The sequence below is a fragment of the Protobothrops mucrosquamatus genome, unplaced genomic scaffold (assembly GCF_001527695.2).
Source record: "Protobothrops mucrosquamatus isolate PMUCROS unplaced genomic scaffold, P.Mucros_1.0 scaffold275, whole genome shotgun sequence".
Classification (NCBI taxonomy): Eukaryota; Metazoa; Chordata; class Lepidosauria; order Squamata; family Viperidae; genus Protobothrops; species Protobothrops mucrosquamatus.
The window spans coordinates 7,201-30,976 of record NW_015386619.1 but is presented as its reverse complement, the minus strand read 5'-3'; the positions used below and the strand labels follow the sequence as shown (position 1 = coordinate 30,976).

Sequence of the window (23,776 nt, the reverse complement as noted above, 5' to 3'; positions counted from 1 at the left end):
TGCCCTCAGGCGCTTTGGAAAATAGCTTGACTCCCTCTTCTTTGTGGCAGCCCCTTTGTGGACTTTATCATAGAGGAACACATACCTGCTTTATAGCTTGCTGAAGCTTCTCCAGATTGATTTCTTTGGCTTCCTTTAGCAAAGTTCTTTCATCCATTTTTAACATAGAAACTCTATATTGGCACAGCTCGACCACGACCACATCAGGTTGAACCTCCTGTATTGTCTGCAAGAGATGGATTCAGGCTCAAACCTACAGACAAAATTAAAAAGAACCAACCTGCAACGTTCTATACTAGAGTGCCGAATAGCCTCATCAGAGACATCTTTAAAAATGCAATGAAGTATAAATGCTTGTGTTCTGTTTTCAAAATTTTACAAGTTTAAAATAATTACATTGTTAAAATGATTTAAATAATTTAAATAATCTTTTTTTTTAAATAACTTTTTTTAAAATACTAGTTTTTCTAGTACCCTTATAGAAGTCATCAAAAGAAGTAGATGACAACGCTTCTTTTTATGTAAAGAAAAGAATTCTATTTTTTTTCACATCAGGACTTTTGTCCTAAAAACGCTGTCACACACTCCATTCTTCCTTTAAACCTTCAAAGTTGTATTAAAGCCACAAAGAGATCCTCAAACTATATACTCATAGATTATGTATTTTATACTACAAAAATGGTTTAATAGAAGCTTGAAACAAAGGTACATTCTCTTCAATCATAAAGAAATTCCTTTTTTTGTATTTTACAAAGATCTTCAAGATTTCATAGAAGATGCTCTATTAAAAACCCCCGCTGCAAATATCAATAATTACCTTTACCACATCTTTTTTGCTGCTATCGCTGAAGTGGGCAGTGCCAACGACATAAACTTTGGAGCCCTCTTCAGTTGCAAATTCCGTCACAGTGCTTGGAAGGCTGGGCTTCTTCTGCCTCTTCTTCATCTTCATCTCCAGAAGTATTTTTAATGCATCTGCATCAGCTTTGCGTATGAAAACAGTGACATTCATTTCAAAATTCAAATATTCAATGGCGACCTTTCACAATCCTATCATCTATGCAATGGAAGTGACTAGACTAGGCTAAGTTTACTAGACTAAGTTTACTAGTCTAACCTCCATTTTGGGTTGTGAACTTTGGGGACAAAAACAGGAAGGGTTCAGAATGTATACCTAAAACCTCTTGATACCATTCACTCTTTTTGAGCCCCATTTTGGTTCTGTTTGCAAAAGCCTTAGGATCCTCCCCTGTTGCTTCAGTGCCATTGGGGAGAAAAACCTGTGTTAAGAGATTCCAGCTGATTCTTTGAAGGCATAAACAGTTCACAGATGTAATACAGTTGTTTACAATCCAATTTTGTTGCATGTCAACAATAAAAAATCGTACCAAAGACAAAATGATCCAGATTTATCATACTCTATTCCAAATCACTGAATTGGAGAGAGTTGTTTTTTGCACAGGCAATTGTTCATAGAACACTCACAATTTAAATATCATCAAACAAGCTAAGCAGCTTGCCCACAAGAATTAACATGTTTTATTCGTCTAGCCATTAAATCAGAAAGAATAATACCATAGTTATCTGTAATATAAGATCTCTGTTTAGGAGGACATCATAACTATAAATCCTATTTACATCAGCTTTCCTCTAAATGCAGAAACTTTGCAAATAATTGCTAGCCTGTCATCCTATGAGCTACCTGGCTCTTAAATACTCAGAATCAGTAATGCTCTATTGCTAACTCTAACACAATTTTGGAATTCTTACAGTTGCTACTATATAAATTAGCCAGTTTAAGAATTCATTGTTGATAAAACTGTCATGTCATTTAGGGTATTTTTAGATACAAATATTCTATTTCATCAAAATAGATCCAAAAGCCAGATTACTGAAAGCAACAGCTCTAAAGACAAAGCAAAACTAATGAAAACTACTGTTCATTAAATTCTATTTTTCTAATAGTTTCCTGCTAACACATTATTTTAAGTGTCTCTACCTTTAAGTTATTTTAAGCAAATAATATATTACAAAGGTCTCAGCCAATCCTGCAATAACAGGTTGGTTTTTTTTTTAACCAAAGGAAGTTATAAAAATGGTGAATATCTGTAGCTCTGGTGTAGGATAAGGGTGAAGGCTCTTTCTCCGATCTTGTGGGTTGGTTTCTGAATGTTTCATAACCATCCCCTAAACTCTGCTGAAGATGTTACCTATCCTGGTTACAAAACATTCAGAAACCAACCCACAAGCTCAGAGAATGAACCTTCACCCTCAGTTATAAAAATAGAAATATGTTGTGCACATGGAAGCCTCTAGAACACATAGTTCTACAAGAACAAAATGATGTGGTTCATTCTACCTTGTCTAATATGCCATCTATTCTGCTACATGTGTAAATTAATCCAAAGTGGAAGTCTTTCTAATGTATCAAGCTCTGACTCTTTAGGCTACAGCAGTTGTAAACAAGACTTAATTTTCTCTGAGAAGCCCTAACTCTAATCAAAACTGCTAATGGCTTTGAAAGAAAACTATGAAGCAAATTCCAATAGGATAAAACATACAAATATTTGATGCAATGTCTGAAGCATCTTCTGGACCATCGCCTTCTGCGTTAGGTAAAGGTTCTGGTTCTGCAGCAATCTATATGGAATAAAAACAAAGAATGCAGACTTTTTTTTAATTATTATTTTTTACATTCTAGTTTACACCACTCAAATTCATTCACTACTGGTATTGGTTGTAGGTTAAGAAACAAGTTAACTTACAACTTCAATTATTCTACTGCTTGGAAACAGGCTGTAATTGAAAAACACAGGCAATTCCAAGTGTATATGGATAGTTACAATGACCTTACAAGTTACAATGAATTGACCTCAAATTATGTTTGTGATGATCATTAAGGGATCGTCGTGTGACTGCGCCCGATTTTACAAGCCATCTTTTTTCCTCATGGTTGTTAAATGAATGCAGTGATTGTTACGCGAACCCATTGTGTGCAGTGGGTATTTTTTGCCAGAAACAAGAAGTAAAGCCAATTTCTGGCAAGAAATGTCGTAAATCGTGGTCATGTGGCCACAGGACTCTGCCAACGGCTATAAATATGGGTTGAAGACCAAGTGACATAAATGCGACCACATGACTATGGTGGGGGGGCAGCCTTGGATCTTTGAAAATAAGTCATAAATCGCATGGAGGAGGTTAGTTGAAAATCTGAATAGTCCTAAGTGACTGGTCATAAGTGGAGGACTACCTGTAGAGCACCTACCTAAAAACAACAATACTGTAACGTATTAATTAATAATTAGCCATAAATGTATTGCGCATATGGCAATGGAGGCAGGCGAGCTATTTCTTCCTTTTAGAGATGAATGGTTTTAAAGAGATGGTTGTCAATCTTTCATGTAAATGCATTTTGGGCTATTTGCCACAAAAGATTTGCTGGATGAAACTCAAGCACACCCTGCCCTCTCCATGTAAAACAACAGGCAAGGATATAATCCTATTTCCTTAAGGCAAGTCAATGATAAATAAAGTAGCTGTATTAAGGGAGTTCTGTTAAAAAAATAAGATTTATACTCATCTTTTTATTCAAATGAATGCTCAAGGTTTAATAACAAATCCAGAGTGGCAGTATATAATGCTACAGCTCTCAGGGTGGAAGGAAGATCTATTGGTGGTTTCACTGTCACAATGTTACTTTGGTAATTTATAGTGCGTTGCAGGGCAAGTATACACAAGAGTGTAGCCTCTGATACCAGATTTTCAAGGCCTAGTAGATGGATAGCCTTATCTTTAGATCAGTCAATCAGTCTAACCTAGCCTTCCCCAATTTAGTGCCTTTGACTCTGCCTGCTGGGAGTTGTGAAAGTTTAAATTCAACACATCTGCAGCTTATCAGGTTAGCTTCCATCTTCTGCTTGTACACTACACACACCACAAATATCTGCTAAATATACCAGCAGAAGTACTTCTCCCAGCTACATACCATATTGTAATTTGCAAATTTACCTCTTGCTGTTGATCCCCCTCCATCGCTGGAATGTCCCTTATTCTTACCAATCAAATAAGATCTACAGAAAAGAAAAGAGAAGCTCTCAGGATACTGTATTGACAAAGTTTAAAGTATCTAATCAAAAAGTACCAGCTCAAGTCACTAATTAGGGCTAATCATAAATGTCCGCTTAAACTAAGAGTATATAAATCCTGCCCAAAAGATATTCAAGAAGTATGAAAGACTGGCTCGATTTCTCTCATAGATATGGGGGTGGGGGTTGAATCAGTGTTGATTCCAGGCAACTTCTTGGACAGGTCTCTGCAGTTTTCTAAGCAAAATTTCAGAAGTGGTTTGCCATTGCCTGCTTGCTAGGACTGAGAGAGAATGCCTGGCCCAAGATCACCCAGCTAGCCATGTGTCTAAGAGATGACTAGAACTCATTGTCGCCCAGTTTCTAGCCCAGTGTCTTAACTACTACACCAAACTAGATCTCAATAATGACAATGTTTATTAGTTTATGCAAAATGTGAAGGAAAACAAAAGGTAAAAAAGGCAGCCTGAGGTTGAATATTTACCTAGCAAGGTATATTAAGCTTAGTCAGATGTACATAAACCAGTCTGCAATTGTTCTCCTCACCCATGTAGAGAGTAAGGTTGATGATCTTGATGGACACGTGCAGAAACTGTTGCCTATTCAGAGAAGACTGAAACATTTTTTAAGTCCTGAAAAATCTGATAATGTTTGGAAGTCTCTCAAGCATCACCTCCCTAACTCACTGAAGTATAAGGAAAGGAGGCACAGAGCAGAATTGCAAGACTCTGCTATTATGCCAATCTCTTACAAGTAGACTTGACTTATGACTGTCTAACAATTATAAAGGTCTCAGAGAAGTCCACAAAGCCCATAAAGTCATTGCCATAAAGCACTTCCAGCCCATAAAGCACTTCCAGTCATTGCCAAAATGTTACACCATCATCCCAGTCACATGATCATAATCTGAGTGCTTGGTAACCTGTTCACCCTTACAATTGGCTGCCAGGTGCCCCCATGTGATTGCCATTATTTCTGCCAGCTTCCCCAGAGGGTCAATGAGGAAGCCACCAGGGAAGGTTGCAAGTTGCTGCTACCTATTGAGAGGACTCCCATTCATCTCTGGAGGCTGGCTGAAAGAGCTGCCTGACAAGGGGACTGAACTTCTTTGATGGGATGCAGAAATGTGAAGATTTCAGCTCTGCTCTAGTACACTGCCAAAGCTGAAATCCTTTGGCAGGCAGTTCTTTCAGCCAGCTCCCAGAGTTGAGAGGGATCCCAAATCCAAGCAGAAAGCAGAGAGACAGCACATTAAGGTAAAGAGCACAGGGTGTCTCAACCATATAGGGGAGGCCCAGCACAGACCAATACATTTTTCTTCACTCAGGGGCTGAAAATCCTGTTTGGATTTCCGCAAGGAAGATTTTCAGCTCCTGAATAGAAAGCAGCATGGTAAGGAGCACAAAGTGCTCAGAGGAGTGAGAGAAACCCCTGGGAGACTTGGTAAAGGCTGCACATTAGTGTCTCTTCACTCTTCACTCAGAAAACCTGCCTGGATTTTGGCAGGGAAGATTTTCAGCTCCTGATCAGAGCCTCCCAGGATTCCCGCCCCCCCCCCAAGGCTCCTTATATAGGATTTTGTCCACTTAATGAGCTCTGAGATCATTTAACAAGTATAACCTGGAGTGCTGGGATTGTGGTCATTGAACAAAGCAATCATGTGGGCATCTCGCTTAACAACTTGTTCAATGACCAAGATTCTGATCTCAATTGTGGTTGTAAATCAAGGACCACCTACATTATAATTATCATCATTATTTTTGTAATTTTAGCCTTCCTGTGGAATTGGTTTCATAATCCGGCCTAACCAATGGGGCTGACATCTGCTTTCTTCCCAAAATCAAACTCTCAAGTTAAAATCACAAGGTTTAAACAATGAAATCTTCTCCCTAGTATTTTCTCACAAAAATGTGCAAAGCATAAGCTAAAAATGCATCTGCTGAAGTGGCTATAGTCCACAAAATTCTATATCACCTTAAATGTGTTAGCCTTCAGATGCTGCAGCACTCAGAGAAGTTAACTATGTAATTATTTCAGCAAGTCCTTTAAAGCCAAGCAATTCATCACAGGAGACCAGATAGCTTACTGCTATCCTATGAATGGTGGTAGTGGTGGTGGGGAAGTAACATTCATAAATGGAAGAAAAAGAATGGATATGGACTATGACAGCAAATCCACGATTTCCACTCCCATTGTATTCAATACAATGCTACTTCCAGCTCCTTTGTTCAGATGACTTAATATAACAGTGCATTGGGAGTTGGGGATAGACAGCATAGCAAACACTAAAGTTATATACACTCCTTCTAGTATTTTTGCCATATGGACCAAAAAGTTTGAATTGGATTGAATTACAAATAGCTGCAAAATAAAGTCATTAGAATGGACTTCAAAAGGAAAATGAATCCTTCAAAAATGATTATACCTTAAAGATTCTGTTTAAAAGTTGCACTAGGAAGAAACCTTTTCCAAGATTAAAAAAAAGTATCAAATTTACCTTTAGTACTAGTTGCACACAAATTTAAACAATATCACTGATAGCACATCAAATGTCCAAACTCGTTTGTAAGATGTGCCATAGATTAGAAATTAACAATACAGAAGAAACAGACAAAGCTTTTTCTTAGAGATACAATTTTTTTTCATTTAATTACTCACATTTATACTCATACTTAAATCAGAAATGTTATTGAATGCCCCTGTGCTGAAAGGCATAACATTATGAATAATACTATTTTTAGATCTGCTCTATTCCAAATGTTAACTTCTAATGTCCCGGAACTTACTGAATAAATCTGTACCAAGAAACCCAATAATCCTTAAATTGTAAATAATAAATTGCAAATAATAATGTGCAAATGGGAGTTAAGTGTGACTAGGAGCTTGCTGAGGAAGAAGCCTAAAGTTTCACTACAGATTTGTCTAATTTCAGCCCTCTGAATTTTACTTTATTCATGTTTGGGCACACCCACTCTTTTCTTTATTTGGCCTTTATGGAACTAAAAAGTGGTATTTAATAAGTACTTGATGGAAGAAGTTAAGTCATTAACTGTGGCTTGCAAATCTGACAGACTGAAGTATAATTTTAGCTAAACAATTCACACTTATACTGTGCCTTTACAGCAGTGGTTCTCAACCTTTTTAATGCTGCAACCCCCAACCGGTCGTAAGTCGAGGACTAAAGCGGTCGTAAGTCGAGGACTAAACCGGTCTTAAGTCGAGGACTACCCAACCGGTCGTAAGTCGAGGACTTTCCCTGCCCGGGAGCGCCGCACATGCATGGTTCCGCCCCCTGCGCCGGCCGAGGCGTAGCTGGCAAGCGGCAGAGACGGAGCAGGCCGACCACTAGTTGGCCCAGCTTAAGGGAGGTAAGGCACCCGCCGGAAAAGGGGAAAAAATGGCGGACAGCCTTGCTTGGCGACCCCCGTGAAATGGTCGATCGACCCCAAATGGGGTCGTGACCCATAGGTTGAGAACCGCTGCTTTACAGCTATAGAGAATCAGTCAATACGTGATCATCCACCTCTGGCTTTCTAAGGCTGGACATCTTTGAAAGTAGCAATCTGCTATTCTGTTTATTTATAAATATACTCTAATTCCCTAACTGTACATGGTCGCTAATAAACTGTATCATAAAAATCAAACTTAACTCATGCCTCTTCAATAACTTTTTTTTATAAATCATATTGCTAAAAAGTCGAAAACTACTGCAAAATTCAGTTAAACTTGATCAATTTCCATGAATTCATCCTATCATTTGCATATATGCCATTCTAATACAATATGTTATTTTTATTTTAACACTACAATTCCACATGATCTAATTGTCTACCTGCAAGTTTGGCTTTAGCACCATTTCTCTTTGCATAAAACATCCATGCTACAGTTACCATATGTTTGTTTGGTATGAAATTGGACTCTTTCCAATTGTTAATTATCTCCCAGTATTTCTTTGTCAGCAAATTAAAGTTTCTTATTTTATACTGACATTTTCAACAATAAGCAGAATACTTCTCATTCATCTTATTTATAATTTTAATGTCTGACCAAGTTCTGAATCACCTTCTATTTTTTTTTTTTAATATATTGAAACAGAGAAAATCTCATTTTCCCTTGTCTCCAGAGAAATATCTGAATCTACTTAAAGGTACCTTTAATTTATTCACATTTGAATTTTCTTTTAAACCAATCCATACAAACTCCTTTTATTATTACTTTTTCAGATTCTGGCCTAGTTCATTACAACTAATTTGTTTTAACATATTTCAGTTGAGTTTGAAAGTTTTTAATATCTATTTTTTTCTAAGTCACTACACTGATTCATCTAGAAAAGGATTATTTTGTTTTAAATTTTCAGATGTTAAAAATGTAATTGCCTTAAGAAATAGTCTGGTATAGGGGTAAAGGCACTGGCTAGGAACATAGTCAAATTCACCCTCAGACACTGAAACTCACTTTGGGACAATCACACTCTCACTTATTGTTGTGGGGGGGGGAAGGAAGAAGATAGTGTTTGCAGACTGTTTTGAGCTCCAAGTGGAAATATATGTTTAACAAATGAATGGGTAAATAAATGCTATCCCCAGTGATAAAAAAATGATAATAATTGGCATATTTCTATAAAGATCTCATATTCCCAATCAATTTGAAATCAGTTTGGTACTTGAGATTCTACTTACTCTCTTTTACCACCCATGAAATAGATGACTGTACTCCAAGGGTTTTCAAAACAAATGAAGTAAAATATTTTTCCAGATAATTATTTTTTTAAATAAACGTAGTAGTCTACTATTCTCAGCTTTTCCAGAAAAATAATTATCACGTTGCTTTGGAATTGATCAAGTTAAATCAAATAAGGGAAAACAGAAACAGATCAGCTGCTGGTATTTTTGACCAATGAAAACAATAATGGTATACTCTTTTGTTATTATAGACTGCAAAATACTAACCTGCTTTAACTTTCTTTTATTTAACTATATAGCCAATGGATAGATCTTAGTGCACATTCCACTTTAGTGACAGGAACATTCAGCTTTTAGATCAATTTTCTGAGGCATTAAGTCAGTGGTTCTCAACCTTTTTAATGCGGCGACCCCCAACCGGTCGTAAGTCGAGGACTAAAGCGGTCGTAAGTCAAGGACTACCCAACCGGTCGTAAGTCAAGGACTTTCCCTGCCCGGGAGCGCCGTGCATGCGTGGTTCCACCCCCTGCGCCGGCCGAGGCGTAGCTGGCAAGCGGCAGAGACGGAGCAGGCCGACCACCAGCTGGCCCAGCTCAAGGGAGGTAAGGCACCCGCCGGAAAAGGGGGAAAAAATGGCGGACAGCCTTGCTTGGCGACCCCCGTGAAATGGTCGATCGACCCCAAATGGGGTCGCGACCCATAGGTTGAGAACCGCTGCATTAAGTCATCCCCAAACATAAAAAGACCTGACTGCTGCACCATTCATTCTGGAGTCAAGACAGTGAACAGTCAAGAGCCCAAAGTTCACTTACAGGACCAAGAAATAATTGGATGCTGGAATTTGTACCCTGTCAAACTAGCTCATCTTTCAGGAGTTTATGCAATCATTTGATGTATTGTTCAGTCACCATGAAACCTGTTAGACTACAATTCAACTTAAGTAACTTTTAAGTTACTTAAATAAAGAATTGTTACTTCATAAAATACAGATATAGTAAGCTCACCAAATGTACAAGAGGGAACTAAATGCGAGTCAACTCTGGTTCCTTAAATGCAGGGGAAAAACATGTATATCTGATGTGTACAGTTAAAGCAGTGTTTCTCAACCTTGACAATTTTAAGGCATGTGGACTTCAACTCCCAGAATTCCACAGCCAGCATTGCTGGCTGTGGAATTCTGGGAGTTGAAGTCCACATGCCTTAAAATTGTCAAGGTTGAGAAACACTGAGTTAAAGCAATCTTCCCCAACTTGGTGATGACTACTGGCCACAAATCTGGAGAGCACAAGATTGGAGAAAAAGGATTGCAATGTACCCACCATACAACACACATGAATTTCCAGGAGGTGATAATAGACTTAACAAAATAAACACCCCTTTTCCCCAATTCTTAAGCCAAAGAGTTTGGTACCTCTTTTATAAATATGAAATCTTTTCCAAAAGTTCATATACTATTTGATTAAACAGGCCAACCTGCAAACTACCTAGTTCCAAGTAAATGAGGGGATAAATGTGTTTTCGGTCTTTTAAGTGAGACCATAGCTAGATCAGATTTACTGGAACTGGCACAGGATATCAAATACATATCAAACATCTTGGTGCAGAAATGTTGCAATATATAAGTTTTGGGCATAACAAAGGAAAGTCAAACCTCAAAATTAGATTCACATGGGACTGCTTTCTAGTCCTGTTGACTTGTATCTAACCTTGTTTTAAGCTACTGGATTTTACTTTTAGTATAACTTTCATGAAATAGAACATGGGCATATAGACAATTTGATACACACACACACTATATACACACATATAATTAAAATGCCACATTAAAATGATATTTTATATATTATCATGCCACTGCTTCAATTATTCAAATAATTCCAAAACAAGCCTCTGTTATTACAATAGAAAAGTTATTTTAGTAAGGGAATGAAACCTTGCATTTTTTGGAACATATTAGTAGCAATATGAATTTAAATGCATATTGTTCTCTTAAAATTTGAATTTTGCTCCAATTCAATTTCTGGCTGAATGGTATCTTTCTTCATTAAAAGTGCTATTATTACAGGGCAAAAGGAATTACACAGATGATTCCACCAACGAAAACTACAAAAGTGTGCTGCAACCTATTATTAGCAAGCAATCTAAATTGCTTTTCCAGTTTCTACAAAATAACACATATTTGGCAAGAGCTAAGAATAGACAGATAAGGTCCCTTTACACTGTCACACATTATAATATTGTCATTTTCTATCTTAAAAAAGAAAAGTTTGATTCGATCAAAATTCCCCAGCGCCATATGCCACTGCCGGGTTCCTTTACACAACTTTCCAATTAGGCTGCCTCGTGGGAAAATCCCTGAAGAGACTTTTACCTAGATAAGTTGGGAGATGCTAGGGAGGAGAAAAAAAGTTTAAAGGTACAACAAAGCAGACATCCCATCAAAAATAATACACAATATAAAGCAAGCCCACTTGTTCACAAACTTCCACCAGAATAAAAAAAAATAATATTAATTTCACACCTCCCGCTCTTCTCCCCCCGCCCCCCAACTTGGCATTTGGCCATTTTGGAGAAAGGACGGTGGGGAGGGTGCCTGAAAATTAAACCGATATTGTCCCTATTGCAGTCAAAGCCTTGCCAACGACATGCCGTAGACACACCAAGAGAGACTCGGCCAACTCCGTACTGCTCCAAAGCAAAAATTAAGCAGGAAACACTAACTACCTCGCCCCTTACTTACTTTCCAAGCTATGCCGCTCCCCGACAAGGGAGAAACCTTGTGCGTACGAACCACCAGCTGAAACTCAAAGCGGTTCCGGGACCAAACTTAGAAAAGAAAAAGTCCCCAAAGGGAAAACGAGTCCTCCTGGGACTCGCGGCAGATTAGCCTGACAACACGTTGTATTAGTCATTCATATGGGAGGTGGAGGGGGGGGGAAGTGCGCTGCTGTGCATTCTGGTAGCTGTAGTTCAGCCTCGCTTCCTGCTCCTCTCCTCTGCACGGCAAAGGGCGGAGATTGGAACGGCCAACTACAACTCCCGAGGTGCAGAGCAAGGCGCATGTGCGCTGACTCGAGGAGCGGAGAGTGGTCCGCTTTCGTGTTGGAGTTTCTCCGTGGGAGGGTTTCTGCATGGGTGGAGATGCATTCTGCGAGCTGCAACTTTGTTTATTTCTTGAATTCAATCTATAGAGCCGCCCATCTCTGGTTTTAGGAGCTTTTCTGGGCTATCAACGTCTGTAGAGGATTGTTGGGGAAAGTAGTGTTTTCTAAGCTTAGCGAGTTTAAGATATACGGATTTCAACTTCCACAATTCCCCAGCAAGTCTTCTGGCTGAAGTATTCTGGGAGCTGAAGTCCACGCGTCTTAAAGTTGGTGAGATTGAGTAACACTGGGGTAAACCATTACAGAGTTGTGATACTTCTGCTCCTTAGTCTCCCTAGATTCTGTTAAATCAGTGGAATTTGCTTGTTCTGCAAAACTCTGGACAGCCACTGGATAGGAGCAGGAGGCTACAGCTTCCATATCTCTTTGCTGCTTTTTAGCACTCATGGATTTTTGCATGTCAGATTTGGAAGTGATAGGTTTGGTTGTTTTTTTTATGAAGGTGGGTAAGATTATATGTGTCCAACAGGAAATGCTGGAATGCCAGATAAGATGTAATGCTAGGCTCAGATTCCATTGAGCTAAACTTTCTAAGCCATTTTGGAAATTAAAAACCCAAAATGGAGAGAGAGTCTATGTAGATTCAAGACTAAGACATACATGGTGACAGATGACTTCCACTTATCACTAAACTCCTGAGAAGAGAGTTCTGTATGTCGTTTGGGAGGAAGAGGGAGTGACATCAACAGAGAGGCCAGACAGAAATGGGATGTGAGAGATGCAATGCAGCTGCTTAGGTTCCTGTAAGACAAGCTGTCTCGGTGTGCCCTGAAGACTGGAATTTCCCCCATCCTCCCCCCACTTTCTTTCAAAACTACATCTAAATATGGCAGTGCTATAATTTTAGGTGCATTTGTTGTTTTCTCCTTCCAAGTAAGAACCCAGGTTATAACAGGGTTTCCCTGCTTTGGGAAGTTACTGGTCCATTTGCAGTTTTGAGAGGACTCTTGGCAAACAATTGTCACCCACACTAGAAGCCAAAGAACTGAGCTGCAGTCATCCACCATTGTAGTTTCCAAAGTTTCTGGGTTTTATGTGGCACTTACAAGGATTGTTGGGAAGCTTGGTGTTGATGCTTTGCAGCATGCTTTGTCTCATGTTCATTTTTGGGTTTTTAATTAAAAAGCTTTTAAAACTCAGGTAAGTTTCTGGGGAGGTGACAAGAGATGCCATATCAGGGACAATGTCATTTCCAGATATCAAGTGGAATGATCTGGTCTCATGAAATAAAAAAATACAAATATCCCATTTTAACTCGTATCAATCATTCCAGTATTTTCTTGCAGCATAAAATCAGTGTAATTTTTTTAATAACAAGGACAGGCTAAAGAACCTACAGCATAGCAAATGCAAATGAAGATCTCTGCAGTTCAGAACAGATGCTGGCTGCAGAGAATGGTAAGATGGGAAGGAATGTGAGGAATGATAAAGCAAAAAGGGATGTGAGTTAACTGCTCAAACAGTTCTGATGTTCGGCAATCCTATCTTCTTAACAGGAAACTCCCTCGATCTCTGCCCCACCTACAAGGAATTCTGGGATTTCTGGGTTTTAAGGTTTTGTTGACTGAAATGAGTGTCATTAATATGAATAGGACAGTGGATTCTAGACAGGGGTGGATAGATAAAAAGCTAGAACAACATGCAGAATAACAGAAGACATTTGGGGCAGAATAGGAACCAAGGATTAAGAATGCTGGATTACCGTAAGGCATGGATTACTGATAATAGAGAAAATCAAGAAGAGAACAAGAGTTATTAGAGCTACTATGGGTCAAACTGGTGGAATGAAATGCCTCTTGTCCCAATCCCTGGAGATCTTTTTAGGGATCTGGAAACATGCTGAGTGTCTATATGGAAAGAGAGATATACTGTTTAATAGTCTCTAAAATTCTAGGATAATAAAAAAGGACCTTAAGACCTGACTCTGCCAGACGGCTTGGGGCCCCAAGAGGGAAGCATCATACTGGAGGTAGTTGATGAATTAAGAAGCAATCCCGTTTCCCTCCTTTCTGTGCATCCTGCCTCCCCTCTTTTTAGTATTCTTTTTTATTATTATAATTTCCATTTTTTAAATAGATATTTTATTAAGTTTTTATAGTTACAAATCTTAATGCTTAATAAACAAAGTGTTGTCTGGGTCCACATATTTAACGTTAATAGTAATACAACTTCCATTCCTACTCTCTATTCCGTTTTTCTAGCCATTTGTAAAAATTATCCCACGTTTGAAAATATTCTGTATCTTCTTTCCCTTTCATTTTCAATATAAGCCTATCCATTTCCGCACAGTCCAAAATTTTTCTAATTATGTCTACTTCCATTGGTGTTTCTTCATTTTTCCAATACTGTGCAAATGTAATTCTTGCTGCTGTTAATTCATGTAATATTAAATATATACATTTTTGTCATAGTTCTCTGTAATTATACCTAGAAGAAATAGTTCTGGCTTAAGATCTACATGTTTTTTTAACATTTTCTCTAACCACATGTGTATTTTTGACCAAAATATTTTTGCTTTAGGGCATGTCCACCAGAGGTGATAGTATGTGCCTGGCTTTTGCCTACATTTCCAACAATTACTAGACATGTTTTTAAACATTTTTGCTAATCTTGCAGGTGGTAAATGCCCTCTAAAACATTTAATATAAATTTTCTTTATAAGTAGCTGCCCTTGTTATTTTATAGTTTCATTCCCACAAGTTTTGCCATTTTTCTAATTCTAGTTATGCCCAAAGTTTTTTGCCCAAGTTATCATTGTTTCTTTGACTTGTTCATCTTCCATCTTTAAGTTTAACAAAAATGTATAGAGTTTCTTAATCAGTTTTTCATCTGATGACAATAATATCTGGTCAAACACTGTTTGATCTTTATAAAAACCATATGTTTTAGCATCTTTTTTGTATCTCATTTGCATTTGCAAGTGTGGCCACCATGATAGCTCAATGCCCTGTTCTTCCAATTCTTGTTTAGTTTGTAATTTCCCTTCAGTATTCAAAATGTCTCTGTATGTCACAAGTTTCTCATAGTTGATTAAATTTGGGGTGCACAAACACTTCCATTGTCGAAATCCCTCCTGGTATTTTCATTTTTATCTTTTCCCATGTCAAAAGCAAGGCATTTCTTATATAGTGATTTTGAAAGTATGGATTTTATTCTTCCCATATCATAGAAAAACATGTCATCCAAGTTGTAAGTTATGTCCTTCCAGTATAGTAATCTTTTGTGTCTAAGGGTTATCCACTCTTTTAACCATGTTAATACAGCTGCTTGATAATATAGTTCATTTTCTTTTGCTTCTTGTAGCAATTTCAATCTTATTCTGGCTTTTTTCCCTTGCCAGATAAATTTCAAAATCAATGCATTTAACTCATCAAAAAAAAATTCTCTAATTTTATAGGTATTTTTTGAAATAAAAAAAGTAGTTTTGGTAAAATATTCATTTTCACCGTTGCTATTCTTCCCAACATCGATAATTGTAGGTTTTTCCATCTTTCCAAATCTAATTTTATTTGTTTTAATAGTTTAAAATAATTATCTTTTTTTAATGTCACATACCTTGCTGTTAGGTATATCTCCAGGTATTTAACTTTCTTAACTATCTGGAGATCTGTTTTTTTCTGACAATTGATTTCTTTGTTTATCTGTAAAGTTTTTGACTCTCACTTTAGTCTTGTCTCTGTTTATTTTTAATCCTGCTACTTCTCCAAATTCTTCAATCTTTGTCAGTAATTTAGGGCTTGTCTCTAAGGGATCTTCTAATATAAATACCAACTTGTCCGTAAATGCTTGTAAATTATATTTTTCATCTTTTTATCTCCATGGTAAAAAAAATATCTATGAAACAATGACCCAAAAAATGGGTTGTTTAGTATAAATTAATGATGTTACATTGGTACAGTAGAGGTAATCTGGGACCACCAGATTATGAATCACTAGGGAAGAAATGGCCTCAAACTCTTCCATAGCATCCAGGCATTACATAATGCCATAATATCAGTTGCTTGCTTTTTGCTTCATGCTTTTGTGATCCCAGTTATTGAGGCTTATTTCACAAACCTTGACTTAAAGCAAGAATCCCACCTCCCTCTTCCACTCACTTCCTCATCCACCCATCTGCTCATCCATTCTTTCCACTTTTCCAATCCCCAGCTTTGCTTGAGGCAAGAACAAATGAATTGATGAAATATTGTGATCGATGACTGTTGGAAAGGGAAACTGGGGGAGATAGTAATGAAGGAGCAATGGTTTGATAACTTTTCTCAGATGTGACAAATATCAAGCAATTGAAAGGGAAATTACAACTGGCTTTTTGCTGAGAACCAAGATCATCAAAGAAAGAACAATGCTAATATTTCTTCTACTTAGTCTCGAACTAAGACTTTTTCTGAGTTTCTGGAATATCCATAAGTGAGAGTCCTAGAGACCCAATCCTTTTACCACTAAATCATGCAAGAGCAATCTTTTTTCATGTAGGAGAATTTTATTCATTTTTATTTACTAAAATACATATTTATTTGTAAATCAGGAGTCATCACACTGTTCAGTTCATTGATTCCCTTCATGAAGTTTCAGCTTGTTCATTGATCCCAAATTTATTATACAAAAATAATTTAGATTGCAGTGTTGTAAGTAACAGTACTAATAATAATAATAATAATCGAGTCAACTCGAGGCCATTCTCATTGGTGGCTGACCATCCAACCCTGGGTAACACCATCTCACTGGTAGCCATCTCATTTTCAGGACTAGTATGGAGCTCTGCAGAACCCCAAAAGATTAATAGACCCCAATTGGCCTTCCATCATTTATCAACCACCTGTTCACTGCCAGACATTTACTGACCCTGTTTTGATCCCTACCCATGGATCATCCATTATGATAGTCTCTTGGACTTTTGGGGGTTGATATTGACCACTTTGGGGAACCCTGTGCTAAATATTTCGTAAAATAATATTTGGTACATAGCTTGATGCTCTAGATCAAAACAAAGCAGAAATTGTATTTCATTCTTTAGTTTTATGGAGAAACATGTTGAAAACGAAGAGGAGTGTGGTGCAATTCAGATCCAAAAGATAGTTGATTCAGAATGGGTGTGGGCTTGCGTGTCACCTGAAAGGTTCTTGTCCCTTTAAATCTGGATTGCAGCATAGCCCTAGAAATGAATACAATTGGCTTTCAAAAGTATAGTAAATGCTTTGTAATAGATTAGCCGCTAGAAGGAGCTCACATGTTCTTTTTTTTAATGTTTCACAAATCTAGACAACTGGATACATTTCAGTCTGGGGCTGGACAGCATATGACATCTTCATACAGTAATTTAAAAAACAGAAATTGCAATATAAATAATCTTCAGTAAGTTTTTATTAGAAGAGTATAAAATCAACGATTGCAACTGATTTAATTGAGATAAATAATTAAGAGGGGCACATAAAAAGCTTTCTTAATGTACAGAATAGTTTAGGATTGTCATTCTGGTGACCATATCTAAAAGAAATTAGTACTTCTACATTTTGGGCAGGAAAGGCAGTTCAACTCTGTAATTAAAAATCCTCATTTTCAGTCCTGATCTAGAAGTCTCTTATACATCATGCCATGTATATTTTTCAAAATTATATTTTTTTTAAGTTTGACACTTGATGACTACATGAATATATTGTTGCAGTTTCATGACCACATTCAAGAAATATTGCTGGTTCTAATTGCTTTCCAAGAATTGCCACAATAGAACATATGTTACAATAGTTATCAAACTGAATTATTATTTAATTTTTCTTAATCTATACAGTATATTGATAGATTTTATAGGGTCTAGTGTCTTTATTTTCTTTATTGTAAAGAGGTTATTTGTTTGGTATTCTGCTTTCTGTTAGAGACAGAGCTGCCTTTTAATATACGTCTACTTTGTGTTTTTGTATATTTAAATTCAATTAATATTTATTCTGCATTTAGTTTTCAAGTGCATTATAAATAATGCAATATTAGTTGTCATCATCTGTGGTCATGTGTGCTTTCCTTAGAGATGGATTCTTTCCATTGCTACAAGATCAAACCTTCTTTGGATTAGCATGTTTAGGGCTGCAGAAGGCAGGATAATAAGCGGAAGGCAGGAAAGACAAACAGTGGGGGGGGGAATCTCTTTCCTTCCATCCAGTGGTCATCTGGATTTTTGTGACTGTAAACATCCTGAACTCCAAACAACCCTGCTCTCAACATCTCTGGAAGCCTGACTCTTCTCTCAGGCTTTGGAGTAACATGGTTGTTGAATCCCTATTGGTTTTTCTACAGAGATTTAAAACTATTTTTTCATAGACGTACATTTTTAAAATTATTCATTGTAAGCTGCCCAAGGCTATCTAGAGTGAGGCAGCCTCCAAATTTAATAAATAAATAAATAAACAAATCCAAATAACTATGGTTTATTCAAGAAATTGTAGTTAAACAAACTGTGACCTAACTTACTCACCTGCTTACTCATGTTTTATTTCCATTAGGTTCCATTAGGCCTATTCCATAAGTGAGTGGGTACTGTATTTCAGCCTTCATTTTGTGTGATAAAAGTATCCTCATTAGCAGAGGAAACAATGACAAATTAAAAATGCAAATCTATTGAAAAACAACCCAAGTGCTCCAGTAACAACTAAACCTTCCACAAGAAGAGCTGTGTAAGAATGGTATTCAGGTGTGCACAAACTGTAAAAACCCGGGATTTCAGAAAAAGGAAACAGACCACCTATACAACATCTTCCAACAAAATAGATACCCAGGCAACTTTATCAAAAAGTGCCTTACCGCTCAACCCACTATAGCACAACCAGCACAAGTTATGAAAAGGACAACATTACCATATATCAGACAACATCTCTGAAACAATGCACAAATGATTACAACCACATGGCATCACCGTAGCACACAAATCAACTAACGCCTTCCAAAACATCTTAAGCCACCCAAAAGACCAGTAACCCCGGAAGAAAAAGACAAGTCATTGACAACAAACAGTGTAAGAAGTATGAGTAAATCTTTGGTCCTGGTGACCGACTCAGATTGGATCTTGCATACAATGTAAGGACTGCAACAGCCACCAGGTAGGATAGACAGGGAGAAGATGAGCAGAGTACATCCATGAACACCATTAGCAGTCAGAAGACAAGATGAAAGCTCCTTTCTCACAACACATTGACAAACTCAACTATAGTTTCAATTGGAAAATTGCAGGCATTGTAGACCAAATCCAAAAGTACTAGGCAATACCTATAAGACGGGGATTCTAGCAAATCAGACCTCAATAGCCACATAGAGATAAACCATACAGTATTTACACACCATTCATACAGAGAAAATAAAAAACTAAGAAGGAAACAAAAGGTCCAGAACACATCCTGTCCATCAACCAATATCCAGATAAGTAGCGATTAACACCAGACAAACAAGCAGGCAGAAAACAATACCCTAATCAAGTAACTACCAAGGAGAAAACCACATCTTTACCAACATGATAGGACAATTTATTATATATAAACAGAGCAAACCCCACACTCACTAGCACTGATAATATTATCTAGTTGGGTAATGAAATGTCTGCAAGCAAACAACCAAGCTCGGAGACTACCAAGGACCCCACAGTACTCAATCATTATGAACAGTAACAGACTTTAATCACAACTTTCTCAATCACATTAATGGTTTTCCCCCTGAGTTAATGGGAGCTTTTGGAAGTAATAGAAATAACATTTAGAACCCAGGTTTGTAACTTAACATAAAGTTAGAAAAGGAATCATTTTGTCTCTCTTATATTCTTCTTGTATAGCAAATATTTCAAAATACAGTCAGTTGCCATTGTTTCTCCAAAATAAATCAAGCCTTGTAACACATCCCTCTTCTCCTTTACTCTTCTCACATAGTAAAATGTTGAGGGCAACCAGTGTATTATGTTTAGCTTAAAGCAAGTTACATGTAAATTATTAATCCACATAGATTTCTTGCCTTTCCTATGAATAGGACAAACTGCTGATCTCAAATACAGATTGACAAGAATTTTCCGATCACTTTATGTATTTTATAACAGTTAGAGGCATTTTATTATTTTATTTTAAAACCACTAACAGTGTGATGGAAAAATGGGGAAAACAATCTGTCCACAATCCATAGGTGACCTTAATGAAACATGAATCATGAATCAGTACTTTGAACTTCATGAACCCAAGTATCATAATCAAGCAATTTGGCATAAACTGAAAATATAAAATCATAATTTTATCTTAAAATTTATGTTAAGCTTCAGCTTTATCAGTCAGAGAATGCATGAATGTCTTTTTCACTGTGTTCTTACTTAACTGGCAAATTAATCTTGCTGTTTAATATGCCCTTTAATATAAATTTCTATTTAGATTAGTTTATGGCTAATAAATTTCAATTTAAATAGTTGACTAGATTTCTTTTAGCCCCAAGTTTAAATCTCACAATTTGGGAGTTAAATTTCATGTTCTAGTAATATGAAACATATAGTTTTAGCAAGTATAGTAAGTAACTACAGGTAGTTCTCAACTTACAACAGGTTGCTTAGTGACCATTTGAAGTTACAATGGACTTTCCTGGGGTAATTATGACCCAATTCTGAATTCTGACAGGTACCTCCTGCCTGCAGTCATGTGACCACATCAGGTGCTGGGCAACAGGCTCATTCAGCATTTATGGCCATGTGCAGCGTCCCCAGTCATGTGACCACATTTTATTATGTTTTTGCTGAAAATTGGCATTTACTTTCAGCAAAACTGGCCCATAGAGAACTATTGGTTCACTTAAAGACTGTTTAACAACTACTACAAAAAAGATAGTAAAATTGGGTTGGTGACTTGGGTGACTTGTTTTATGACTGTCATGACTTATGACTATGATGGACAGGCTCTATTATGGTCATAAGTTGAGGACTACCTATAAATGTTTTTAATATTTTTTCTCAACATAGGAATATACTGTGGAATAGAATCACAAAATATTGGGAGGGTTCTCTGTACATCTACCAATCCTATCAGAGCCTAAAGAAGTAACACTACACACCCTAATCCTGATTAAATTCTCTGTTTCTATTATGAGTTAAAAAAATTTTTTTGATGTGAGCACTAGTTATATATTAACATAAACAGATAACTTTGATTTGTTGGTCATCATACAGCTTCAGAACCAGAGGCATCTATGAGGGTAGAACAAAACCAAAATTTCACCCTCTTTTACATGCATCAACTCTTGCTCAGAACATATCCAGGAAAAGAAGGAAAAATTGGGACTGATGTCAATTTGTTAACAAAAGAGGAAGGGGACGCAATTTTGGGAGATTCCATTATTAAGAACTGCTCAAAAATAGATTGTATTGGTTGCTTTTATGCTTTTATGTACTGGGTTTATGAAGTATGGTTTAAAAAATGTAATATCGGTCTGCCAGGTATTGTCTCCAAGATTAATCTCCTGTCCCAGCTGCAAAATGCTTTCATTTTATGAGTTCCAATTAAACAAGAGTAAATAATCTCTCTTATACAGTACATAGATACATTACAGTATGGAGTAAATTGACTGGATGGAAACCTAAATTGTCTATCATCTCTTCTGGAATCCTGTATCTCTTTCCATATAAAAGTAGTTGCAAATGAGCAAGAGGACTGAATAATAACGTGGGGTTTTCTGTGTACTTCTAAACACTTTTCTAAAATTAATGCATAATAAAGGAAATTCTTGCTGGTTGCAAAGTTCACATTCATCTCCATTAACGGAGCCTTGTATTTCAAAAGGGTTGATGTTTTTCAGATTATCACATATCACGGAAATATTTTGAGCAGCTTTTGAGATGAAAAGCAGAATTCCATGCTGGGGTGTTATGTTGCTGATAAGGATATATTGAAAAATGGTGGTCTTCAGCTTTGCAGTGGGGAAAAGTATATTTTAGTTAAATAGAATCTTATATTCTCGGTTGAGGGGGATCAAGAGAAGGCACCATCAGCTTGCTAAGTCAGTAAACCAGGGCTCTCATGGAACCTGATTTTTCCAAGTGGCAGTTCAGTGAAAAGCAATCTTTGAAGTTTAAAACCTTTCTAGCATTGGGAAATCAGAGAACCATGACAAACCAATTAGCAACTGGGATATCAAGGTGTGGCATGTAACAGGAGAAACAAGGACAGGAGCCCTTGAGTGACAATTTGAGAGGCAGGCAGTTCCCTGGAGGAAATTCTCTGGAACGTTAGAAACAGCTTGTACTGCAAGCACAAGACTGAATCAGCCCAGCTACACATTTGACCAGGCAAACAATCCAACTGCATTTGTGATGTGCTGGTGGCAGACAACTATACAGACTAACAAGTTTGCATTTTGGATTCTGACCAGGTTGAGCAAGTTATAAACTCTATTTTTTTCTACTCTGTGGAAAAGACACAGCACAACATTTTTCTAACTGGAACACCTGGCAGCATCATTAACAGCATTCCACAAGAATCTCTGGTGAGGCAACCAACACTATCCAGTTGACAAGGTGAAGAATAAAGGTGGAGCTCAGGAGCATCCAGTGACAGCATACCAGGACTGGAAGCACCTAAGCAGCAGATCAGAAATCCATCTCTCCTCATCCAAAAGGTAGCATGGCTCTCCTCAAACTTTTTCTCATGGCTTTCAGCTTTGTCTTCTGGGCAGCAGGTCTAACCATGCTCACCATTGGTATCTGGGCCAAGATTTCATTAGGTACCTACTTGATGCTGTCAACCAATCAATACTCTCCCAACCCCTTCATTTTGTTGGCTGTTGGCATCACTATCATCGTATGGGGCTTTCTGGGTTGCTTTAGTGCTGCCACTGAACATCGTTGCCTACTGCGCACTTATGGGGGCTTCCAGCTGGCTGTCTTGGCTGCTGGACTGACAGCAGGGCTGTCTAGCTTGTTTTATCGTGAGAATATTGCTGAAGGTTTCCAGAATGGACTGCGAGAAGCCATACATTCCTACACCAACGATGAGGAAAAAACAGAGGCCCTGGATTTCATTCAGCGCAACCTGAATTGCTGTGGCATAGACAGTTACCGCGATTGGTTTTCCTCACCCTGGTCTGTGGAGCAACAGGCACCTAATGGCTCTGTGCCCCTCAGCTGTTGTAGGACCCGAAAAGGTTGCCTGCATGCTCCACTCCCTTCCGATGCCAGAGGTATTTACCGCAACGGATGTTTCAGCAAGGTGCATGACTTTGTCAGCTACAATATGTTCTACATTGCCTCAGCTGCACTTGGGCTGGCCCTCATGCAAGTTGTGGGGATCATCCTTTCTTGCCTCCTGGCTGCACGTATCCTACCACAGGGAGAATCACTTGCAGGGACCATCCCACACTGAATATGGAGTCCTGAGAGCCTTCCTTCTTCCAAGGCATTGTAGCTTCTTCCATAAACTTCACTTTGCAGGACCAGATTCTCCAACATTGTTGGAGAGTTGCATATCAGACTCTTGTAGACTCCTTTGCTCCATCTAGCATTCCTGAGTCTTCAGTGATTCAGTCCCCTTATTCTTATCCTTGTCACCATGACAAGAAACTACTCGATGTCTTCTCTTGTTCTCTTTTCTTGTAATATAGAACAATGCTATTTTGTCTTTCAGAACTTTCTTTCCCAATTAGCTTCCTTTTTAACACCTTTAGCAACCGGAATTGGCAGCCCTTCTGTAATTCAGCTGGAGATTTTTTGGCTCACTTCACAGATAATTAAACTGTAAAGCTATTCTCAGTTGGATGCCTTTTAAAAACTACTTCTTTATCAACAGTGCTAGGAAGAACAAAACCTCCATTTTTTTTTCTTGTGCCAGCCAGTGAAAGTTTTGTGATA

The 23,776-nt window shown here is 37.7% G+C and overlaps 1 protein-coding gene and 1 pseudogene across 2 annotated transcripts in view; one reads left to right on the top strand and one right to left on the bottom strand.

The window, feature by feature from the left end:
* Positions 1-11,680, bottom strand: part of TRABD (TraB domain containing) — a 31,756-nt gene extending 20,076 nt beyond the window's left edge. For both annotated transcript variants that reach the window (XM_015814670.1, XM_015814671.1), the window contains exons 1-5: positions 11,508-11,680; positions 4,009-4,070; positions 2,562-2,640; positions 818-984; positions 86-226 (exon numbers count right to left, since the gene is read on the bottom strand). In XM_015814670.1, coding sequence (XP_015670156.1) covers positions 86-226; positions 818-984; positions 2,562-2,640; positions 4,009-4,032 — 411 coding nt within the window. In that variant the 5' untranslated portion in view covers positions 4,033-4,070; positions 11,508-11,680. The remainder of the gene's footprint in view (positions 1-85; positions 227-817; positions 985-2,561; positions 2,641-4,008; positions 4,071-11,507) is intronic.
* Positions 11,681-22,553: 10,873 nt separating this feature from the next.
* On the top strand, positions 22,554-23,291 carry LOC114922496 (annotated as a pseudogene).
* The last annotated feature ends 485 nt before the right edge of the window (positions 23,292-23,776 follow it).